This window comes from Bufo bufo, chromosome 8 (assembly GCF_905171765.1).
Source record: "Bufo bufo chromosome 8, aBufBuf1.1, whole genome shotgun sequence".
NCBI lineage: Eukaryota > Metazoa > Chordata > Amphibia > Anura > Bufonidae > Bufo > Bufo bufo.
Window position 1 is genome coordinate 196,411,612 of NC_053396.1, and position 10,864 is coordinate 196,422,475.

Here is a 10,864-nt window from a genome sequence, read left to right on the forward strand (position 1 = left end):
GATTATTGCAGCCATCAAAATCAAGTTGGGCTTGTCTAATTATACCTAATAGCTAATTTGCGCGCATGCTGCCTTGCTTGTAATGTGGTAACCGTAGCCGTTTCTCAGGCTCCCTCTCCGGAATCAAACACTGATTCCCCGTGACCCGTAGTTACAATGGTTTTGAGCTGACTGTTACATCAAAAGTTGATAGGGAAGATATCCAAATGGATCGTGGATGTCACAGGGACGTGCAATCAGGCAGAAGTTATCTAGAGTCAACAAAGTGGCAGCAGGGCCTCTCCTGTGTAACGTTTCCTCATCCAAAATACCGCAGTGACAGTCCCTGTAATTTTTTATTACTCATTCCAATAACAGGGCATCTTAAGAGTCCTGTATTGTGATTTATCGTCACTACTTCCACGAGTCGGAAATGTGTGATTTGCGCGCCACCCGCTTGCCTTCCTTGGATGTGGTAGTCATTTCTCAGGCTCCCTCTCCGCAATCAAACACTGATTCCCCGTTACCCATAGTTTACAATGGTTTTGAGTTGACAAATACATCGAAAGTTGATAGGCCAGACATCCGAATGGATCGTCGCCGTCACGGGGACGTGCCATCGGCCCCAGGTTAACTAGAGTCACCAAAGCAGCAGCAGGCTCTTGCTTCTAATGTTTTTGAGGGTCACCAGCAGGCCATCAATCATAATTTTTAAAGGGTGTATATGATGCCCTCCTTTATGTGTAACTAAGGATGTATCAGAGGGAATCTTCCTTGTAATTTTTGGCAGCACTTGCACTTTATATACAAGTAAATATTCATGAAAGAATGTTTTCTATACATTTTTCCTCTTAAATCCATTTTTTTCTTGGTTTTGTGCGTATTATTGTCATTATGTAAAAGTGGCGTACTTTTCGGACAACATAGTTCCCAGCAGCGACCAGCGAGTCCAAGATGCATCCATACATCCTCCCCATGCTGTTACAGAACCATTTCGGTGTTGTTACCAACAATTTCGGACATTTTCTTATGAACCAGGCACCCTCCCCTCTTCAGAGCAGGGGGTACCTGGTTTGATGCTCGGGTTCTTCCATTAACTTCCATTATACTTGGGTGCTCGGAAGAATATCACGATGTGTTCGGCCAAAGCACCCGAGCACTACGGTGCTCGATCAACACTAGCTGTCTCGTCTTTCTTCCAAGCTATACATGTTAAGGTCCTTTAATCTTTCCTGGTAAGTTTTATCCTGCAATCCATGTACCAGTTTAGTAGCTCTTCTCTGAACTCTCTCCAAAGTATCAATACGGTCTCCAGTACTGAGCACAATACTCCAAATGAGGTCTCGCTCTACAGAGCACTAGTGAGACCTCATTTGGAGTATTGTGCTCAGTACTGGAGACCATATCTCCAGAAGGATATTGATACTTTGGAGAGAGTTCAGAGAAGAGCTACCAAACTGGTACATGGATTGCAGGATAAAACTTACCAGGAAAGATTAAAGGACCTTAACATGTATAGCTTGGAAAAAAGACGAGACAGAGGGGATATGATAGAAACTTTTAAATACATAAAGGGAATCAACAAGGTAAAAGAGGAGAGCATATTTAAAAGAAGAAAAACTGCTACAAGAGGACATAGTTTTAAATTAGAGGGGCAAAGGTTTAAAAGTAATATCAGGAAGTATTACTTTACTGAGAGAGTAGTGGATGCATGGAATAGCCTTCCTGCAGAAGTGGTAGCTGCAAATACAGTGAAGGAGTTTAAGAATGCATGGGATAGGCATAAGGCCATCCTTCATATAAGATAGGGCCAGGGGCTATCCATAGTATTCAGTATATTGGGCAGACTATAGATGGGCCAAATGGTTCTTATCTGCCGACACATTCTATGTTTTCCAGCAGGCTGTTCCGGCAGGGGAACAGCCTGTCGGATCTGTAATACCATTTGCACATGTGTGCTGCCGGAAGTCCGTCCGGCCCCTTTCACTATAATGGGGACCGGTTGGAGTCCCGCTCGCAGTTTTGTCCGGCCGTCCTCTCGACATGTTTGCAGTGCTGCGGGCGGTCCCCATTATAGTGGTAGTGGTAGTGTATACAGGTGAAGATGAGTAAGTTTTATATAAAGGATAAAAATGTTGTATGATGTTAGAGATAAAATAATGTTAAAAAGGTTATTAAGAAAAAGAGGATGTTTTTAAACAGATAAGCATAGATAATTAGCTTAATGTAGTCTAACCAATGGTATTACAAGAAGTTTGAACAGTGATTAATTGGTTAATTGATGTACAGTAATTGTTACAAACTCTTTCCTGTTATTTTAGTAAACAGATTTGCATCTTATATGCAGAAAAATACGGTAATTCACAGTTACAGGGGGTTGAGGTAACAAACATACTAACTTCTCTGGCATTATTTCTAGAAACAAGATCCTTTATTGAATGCTCAGGAAAACCTCTGAAATGTTCTCTAGGTTTTTATCTATACATAAAGTATAAAATTGTGTTTTTATTCACAATACTACCTGAATGTTTTCTGCCTGTCTGGAGGGTAAAATTAGAATTTTAAGGGTTTTATTATTTTCAGTATGGTCTTGATTATTAATTGATACTACAGAAATGTTATTCTTCTCCTTATAGCGGCTTTCACATCTTTATTCTTTAAGCTGTAGATAAGGGGGTTCAGCATAGGGACAGCAGCTACGTTAAACAATGATAAATATTTACTGGAACCTAAATTGATGGATGAAATCGGCCTCAAATATTGGAAGACAAGAGAGGAATAGAGACAGATGACAACTGTAAGGTGGGAGGAACATGTGTAGAAGGTTTTACGTCTGCCACTGCTAGAACGTATGGACAGGATAGTGGTAATTATGAAGATATAGGAGATGAATGTAAGGGCAAAAGGGGTAAAACCACAAACCATGACCCCTACAGTGAGGATATAGAGCTGGAGGAAAGATGTGTCACTGCATGACAGCTTCAGGACAGGCACAATGTCACAGTAGAAATGGTCCACCTTGTCGGACTCATAACATGTTAATTTGAAGATCCCCATAAAAGTCGGTATGCTTTCAAGGAAACCACAGGCCCAACACAAGGAGGCCAAAAGGACACAAAGCTTCAAATTCATGACAAGATGATAATGCAAAGGCTTGCAGATAGCAACATAACGATCATAACTCATAGCTGCCAAAAGCAGCAGTTCATCACAAGTCAATGACAAATAGGCAAAAATCTGCACAAGACATTTAAGAACTGAGACAGTGTTATCTCCTGATAAAAAAGAAGTAAGGATATTAAGAATAGTGATTGTAGAACAACTAATGTCCAAGATAGACAAGTTGGCCAAGAAAAAGTACATAGGTGTATGGAGATGATTATCTAGACAAACAAGGAGGAAGATGGTCACATTACCTCCGAGAGTGATGAGAAAAATTAGCAAAATTAGAAGGAAAAGTAACAACTGAAATGAAGGCTGGCCTGAGATCCCGGTAATGATGAAATAGGTTATCGTGCTCACATTTCTATCATCCATTTAAACTTTAAATTGAAAACAATTCAAAGCTTCAAGAAGACCATAGATTCATTTCAAAACTAAAATTGCAACAAAGTAATGAATATATCTTAATTTCTTTAAGTTACAATTTTCCATGTATAAATAATAGGTATTTCCATGAATATTTTTTGTACAATCTGTAGTCCTGAATGTAAAGGATTTGCAGCATTATGTGTTACTTAGTACATGTCGGTATACAAGTACAAGGAGCAGAAGCCAGCACTGTGCAGTTAAATAAAATCTGCATCTGGTTTCCAAAAAACACAATGAATATCTTGCCCCAAGTGAAACACGAAGCTTGTAAATGAAATTTCCGGCCCACTATAGCTACACAGTTGAGAAAGAACGAGAGGGACTTGTCAGTATTATTCTTCCTGAATGGATAGAGCATTGTGGTGATAAGAGCATGGGATTATATAGACAAAGAGTAGAACATTGAAGGTTTCCCTTGAGACAATTAAAGCCAAAGGGAAAGAAAAAGCACACACAACTAAAAAATATGGCAGAAATTTACTGTAGGGATTGTCTACTCTTGATATATCATTTCTGGATGTCTATAGAAGTTATAAGAGAGGTCCTCCACTCTAGACCCTTTCTATAAATCATGGACATATTCTGTTCATTTATTTAGCTGCCTCTCTCACTATATTTCCCCTACAGCTATTAATCATTGCTCCCAGGGAAGACTAGAGTTTCAACGGGCCCAGCAGGGAAGGACGCATGGTGGAGAGTAGCGGAACAAGAGTGGTCATGGAATAGGGGTGGTAATGGTCCCCTGGGGCCATGCAGTGAGAAGAGGCACACCTATTCCACCAGGGAAGGTCTCCTTCCCAATGGAAAGTGAAGTATTCTTGTTGTTAATGTGGTGAGGTGACATGGCAGGAAACCAGGCGGTGGAATGAGCAGGCCAGTTTTTACTACTATCTCAGCAGTCTCCACATATACTTACTTTCAAATGTAGGTGCCATTCTTTTAACAGTCTCAAATAATTCCTTGCTGAAGCAAGAGAGTTACTCCCATGTATCACATTAAAATGCTGTCACGGGAAGCTGGCAACGTGCTCTCTCCCTGCAGCGCCCCCGTCATCCCGCTCGTGAGGAGGAGCAATCTTCATGGTGACAAGGGGGCGCGCACGCTTCCTCAGCGTGGCAGGCGTCCTCCATCTCCTAGACAATGAGCAGGTGAGGAACTGAGCGCCAGTGCTAGTGAGTCGACGCTCAGGTGTACAGAGATGCTGGACATGGGTCATGTGACGCTGGCCACGTCACGTGACCCATCAAGAGGACCTATTTAAACAGGTAACCTGCTGGCCACAGGTTGCCTGTGATTGGTCTTATCACCTCACTAGCGTATCCTGCATGTGTGACTTCGGTTTGTTTGACTTCAGCTTGTATTTGACTTTGACCTTGTGTTACCCCATGTACTGACGCAATATCTTGGCTCCTGACTTCGGCTTCTTTTTACTTCGATCTTGTATTACCCCTTTTGTGCCTGCGTTATCTCCTGGCTCTCGATTTCAGCTCGATTGATTCTATAGCTATTTTGGGGCTGGCCTGCGAAGCTCTCGATTCCGTGTTGTCTGTCTTTGTGTATAGTTTCCTCCCTGTGTTGTGTCTCCCCTTCCTTAGGCCTCTGCACGTATGTAAGCTAGGGACTGCCGTCCAGTTGTGCCCCGTCGGTTAGGACATACCATGCAAGTAGGTAGGGATAGAGGTGTGGGTGGAGTTAGGGCCGCACTTATCCCTACCTGTTTGTGACAGATGCACTTTTCTATATTTGGCTAGGCTTCACTCTAATCCAACCTGGGCCACAATATTCACCCACAATACATGTCGACAATGCCCACTACAGCGTGTAAACTTTAAACTCTCTTTTGTATGACTAGGCACCTTAGGTCCTGACACCTAGCGTAGAAGCTATGCAATTCTTTAGCTGCAATATGCGCGTTACCTCCACAGTCTGCCTTTCTCACACCTATCAATTTGATTGCTTAAACTTCGGTATAGAAATCCTTTCCTGTGCTCAATCTGGAAGGTTTTCTTGAGCACCAATTCTTGTTTGTAGATTGACATAGGACTAAGGCTCCTGCAGGCTTCTCTCACTGCTCACATGCTCTGACTAACTGACTCACTGGAAGGAGCCAAGCCTAGAGTTTGGGCCCACCCCTGCCTAGTGATGGCAACCAGGAACTCAAAATTTACTCTTACCTTCAGTCACATGTCACATAACAAAACAGCATAGTTTATACCTAATCACACACTACAAAACCTATGCATTTGCAAAAATCCAAAAATCAATAGCGGAGGCCTCTGGGCTATATGAGGAGAGATAAGTGAAGGGATAGGTTCTCAGTGTGAGAGGCAGAGTAAGGCTGAGAGTTGTGGTTATTTAACTGGGACTGTGTGTTAAGGCTGAAGGGAGGGATTTTATTTACATGGGATTGTATGTTGGAGCAGGGTGGAGTGATGTTATTTACATGGGACTGAATGTTGTGGGGGTGATTTTATTTACCTGGGACTGCCTGTTGGAGGTGGCTGGGGAGAGGGCAATATTATTTACATGGGACTGTATCTTGAAGGCAGCTGTGGGAGGTAGTGCATTTATTTACGTGGGACTGAATGTTAAGGGTGTGATGTTATTTACATGGGACTGAATGTTGAAGGCGGCTGGGTAGGGGGGTGATGCTATTTAAATGGTACTGTATATTGGAGGGGCTGAAGGGAGGGGAGTGATGTAATTTACATGGGACTGTATTTTGGAGGGATCAAGAGACATGATGTAATTTACATGGTACTCTACAGCGGAAGGAAATAATGTTATTTAAATGGAACTGTATAGTGAAGGGGCTGAGGAATTTAAATTTTTGAGGGCACTAAAGGGAGGAATATAACTACAGGGGGCATTCTAAATACTGAGGGCACTTCAGGGCAAGCATTATAACAGTAGGGGGCATTATAAATACTGGGGGCACTTCAGGTTGACCATTATAACAGTAGGGGGCAATATAAACAACTGGGGGCACTCTAGGGACATTTTAAATTCAGGGGAATTATAGGCATTCTTATTTCTACTGGGGGATCTATGGAAGGGACTTATAGATCCACCTTATTTCTACTAAGAGCACTATGGGGGGGGTCTGTAGAGAGCTTTATTGCCATTAGGGGAACAATAGGGTGGCCTTATTTCTACTGGGGGCACAGTGAGGGCATTAATAATACCGGGGGACTCTTTTATTAATGGAAACACTCTTGGGGAGCAGTATCACGGTTGGGGGCACTGTAGGGGGCAGTATTACTAACAAAGGCATTCTAGAAGGGAATTACTATTTGTAGGACTTTGAAGAGCATTATTACTATAGGGTGGACTATCTGTATGGCATTAATTTTTCTTCCGGATAGTATTTGGGGGTATTGGGGTACACAGAGAGCAGCGGGCTAACACTGTTGGGACTCAAGGTTGGGGAGAATGATAGCAAAGTGAGGAAGCTAAGATGTCTGTGTGTCAAACTCTGCAAAGACTAGTCACGGCCAAAAGAAGTTGTTCAGTCTGAATGGAGAAGATGATTGTGGCGAAACCAACCTCGCCACTGGGTTTTGGAGAGGCCTGTTTACCAGCCTCTTGCCTCAGGATTATGGCCCATACTAACTGTGAAGGACTTTTATGCAATTGCCTATATGCTTCAGTTTGATTCTCTCCCTGCTATTTTGAGGACTATATTGTTCGGCTCCAAATGTCAAGAATGAATGTATTCGTGTACCGGACAATGATGTTGAGATTATGTTTGTATGTGGGATAGAAAGTACTTGTGTGAAATTGTTAAGAATTGTAAATGTTCTGGCCAGCAGATAATTGAGCTGTGTGTATTGGTAAAACTCAATTGTCTAGCCTGGCCCAGAGGAGGAGTTTTAGGATAATTGAGCTGTGTCTATTCTTAAAACTCAATTATCTAGTCTGGCCCAGAGGAGGAGTTTTTGCTGCATAAATTGTGAGTTCTGTGTACCAGTAAATCAGTCTTGTTCCAGCATTAAGTTGACTCATGTGTGGATTATTCGGCGATTCCAGGGATATTCCTACTCGTGGAATATTGGGTGATTTTCTTTTATGGGAAGAAGGGAATGCTTGACGAGGATATTTTCTACTACCGTCACAATTGGTTGGCAGCAGCGGGATTTTCCCTTCTACTTTCCTTTACACCAGGATTCCAAGCAGACACTGGGAACAGTGAATGGAAGGCTGGTACACCCCGCTTAAAAGAAAAACACTGAAAGAACTACTGGAAGTCCGTGGAAGGATTGCTAGCAACAAAACCAAGCGGGTCATTATAGCAGAATTAATGGAGCTAGACCAGGAGAACTTGGTTGCAGCAACGCCAGCAGTACAAGAGATGGGGACACCAGTGATTCAGGAGGAGGAATCACCAGCCAACAAGGCAATGAGAGAGAAGCTAGCATGGTTCGGTCCGAACCCAACGGCGGATGTGGTGCTGAAAGTGATGAACCTGTTAGCGGAGGAGGCTAAACAAATAAGAGACGCAGAGCTACAGTTAAAACTGGCAGCAGTCCAACAAGCAGCCGCACATTCTCCAAACAGTGAGTACAGTACAGCAGACACAAGGAAGATTCCGTTTAGCGCTTTTAAAGCTTTTGATGAAAAAGACTGTGACATTGATAATTACCTGGCAGATTTTGAGCGACAATGTAACCTGCACCGAATAGATAGAGGAGAGTGGGTCGCAATATTGTCAGGCAAACTGTCAGGCAAAGCTTCTGATGCTTTCCGGACCGTGCCAGAGCAGGAGATCCATAGCTACGCCAGGGTTAAAGAAGTGCTCCTGGCTCGTTATGCAGTAACCCCAGAGTCCTACCGACAAAAGTTCAGGGACTCACGCAAAACCACGAAAGACTCTTACGTGGAATGGGCATGCCAGTTATCCCTGTCGGCCTCTAACTGGGTCAACAGCAGCCAGGCCACCTCCGCAGAGGACATTTTACAACTAATGCTCCTGGAACAATTTTACAATCACATCCAGACGGATGTCAAAGACTGGGTGAGAGATCGCAGGCCCATGACTCTACCAGAGGCCGCTAAGTTGGCGGATGAATATGCGGATACTCGCAAGACGAACCTGGTCACACCACGGGTACAACCTCCACGACCAACGGTGCCCTCACACCCACCAGCCGCTAGATACCAACCTCCTAACAGACCGGTGACATCTAGCCCTCGCTATCCACGCCAGGAGGACAATGAACAACGCTGCTTCCGGTGCAAACAGCTGGGTCACTACAAGCAGAATTGCCCCATGGACAACAACACCAGGTCAAATTGGTCTCGACCTGGGTACCGCCCACCAGCAGCAGCCCATTGTGTAGACTCGGCTTGGGATCCCCAGGAACTGGGTCAGGAAGAACCATTGGGCACCCTTTACGAAGCCCTCATGGTACAATCTGTTATTACGGACAACAGGAAACACCATTGTCAGCTGGTCATGGTTAACGGAAAAACCGCCCGGGGATTAAGAGACAGTGGGGCAACCATCACGTTGGTACAAAGACACCTTATTAAGGCATCAGAGAAACCGGGGAAATCAATTGCTGTGAGAGTGGCAGGGGGAGCAGTATACCGTATTCCTACTGCACAGGTACACCTAGACTGGGGTGCGGTAGCTGGCAATGTTCATGTGGGCGTCATGAAAGACTTACCTTCTGAAGTCATCCTGGGCAACGACATTGGCCCCCTGACTTCGGCGTTCGCCTCTACTCCCGCTCAGGAGGCCCACGCAGTAACCACCAGAGCACAAAGTCGCGCTGCCGAGAGCCATCCGCTTCCTACTGAGACCCAGGTAAGCCAACCCAACCTACCCTTGACTGTAGAACCCCTACCCTGGGACACCCCAGAGGATTTTGGGCGGGAGGTGACCGGAGACCCTTCCCTCAGAAAGTATCGAGAGAAAGCCAGGAGGGGCCAAGGGGGGTTAGAGAAGGAGCAATTTATCTGGGAGGAAGGCCGCTTGTACAGGCTCACCGAGACCCGGGGTAATACACCAGGGCCTAAGCAAAAACGCCAGCTGGTAGTTCCCCGGAAATACCGCCAGGAGTTATTGAGGATTGGGCACGACGTACCCTTGGCAGGCCATTTGGGAATACGCAAGACAGGGTATCGGATAACCCAGAACTTCTTCTGGCCTGGGGTGTCCGACGACGTCAGGGCGTATTGTCAAACGTGCGAGGTATGCCAACGTATAGGTAAAAGGGGAGACCACCCAAAGGCTAAACTAGTTTCCATGCCCATTATTGAAGAACCGTTCACAAGGGTAGCCGTGGACATTATAGGGCCCCTGGCCCAACCTAGCCGTTCCGGCAAGCGGTATATACTCACCATAGTAGACTACGCCACCCGTTACCCCGAAGCGGTAGCTCTCTCTAGCATACAGGCTGAGACCGTAGCAGAGGCCCTAGTTAAAGTATTTTCCCGAGTAGGCTTTCCCAAGGAGGTTCTGTCCGACCAAGGTACCCAATTCACGGCCGAGGTAACCCAGCAGATATGGAAAACCTGTGGAGTTAAATCCCTGACTAGCTCCCCATACCATCCCCAGACTAACGGCCTGTGCGAGCGCTTCAACGGAACGCTAAAGCAAATGTTGAAGTCGTTCACGGGGGCATACAAGGATTGGGAGCGATTCCTGCCACACCTTCTCTTTGCCTACCGAGAGGTGCCGCAGGAATCGACCGGATTCTCACCCTTCGAACTTCTCTATGGGAGGCGGGTGAGGGGGCCCTTAGATCTCATCAAGGATCACTGGGAGGGGCAGACAGAGATTGAGGGGACCCCGGTTGTACCTTATGTCCTGGAGCTGAGGGACCGCATGGAGGAATTAGCCCAGACAGTGCGAGAGAACCTCCGGGCGGCCCAACAGCGCCAGAGGGTATGGTATGACCGACGGGCTAGGCACCGGAGCTTTCAGATAGGCCAAAAGGTCATGGTATTAAGGCCGGTCCGAACAGACAAGCTCCAGGCCGCCTGGCAGGGCCCCTATAAAGTTATAGGACAGATATGCGACACTACCTACACGATAGCCAGCTGCGAGGATGAAGATGTGAAACGAACCTTTCACATCAACATGCTCAAGGCCTATCAGGAACGGGCAGAGGAGGTAGCCGCTATCTGTGCACCAGCAGGAGAAGACACAGAGACCCTACCCCTTCCCGACCTATTGGGCAGTAACGAAGGGATGACCCAGATAAAGAAAGTCCAGCTAGGTGAAGAGCTGGAGCCGCAAGAGCGGGATCAAGCTGTCCGCTTACTAGAAACAAAACAGGCCACATTC

General features: G+C 45.5%; 1 protein-coding gene across 1 annotated transcript; it reads right to left on the bottom strand.

The window, feature by feature from the left end:
* Positions 1–2,586: 2,586 nt before the first annotated feature.
* LOC120977649 (olfactory receptor 5V1-like) lies at positions 2,587–3,516 on the bottom strand. Its single transcript, XM_040405674.1, has one exon. It carries the CDS (start codon positions 3,514–3,516, stop codon positions 2,587–2,589), a length of 930 nt encoding a protein of 309 aa, XP_040261608.1.
* Positions 3,517–10,864: the final 7,348 nt, after the last annotated feature.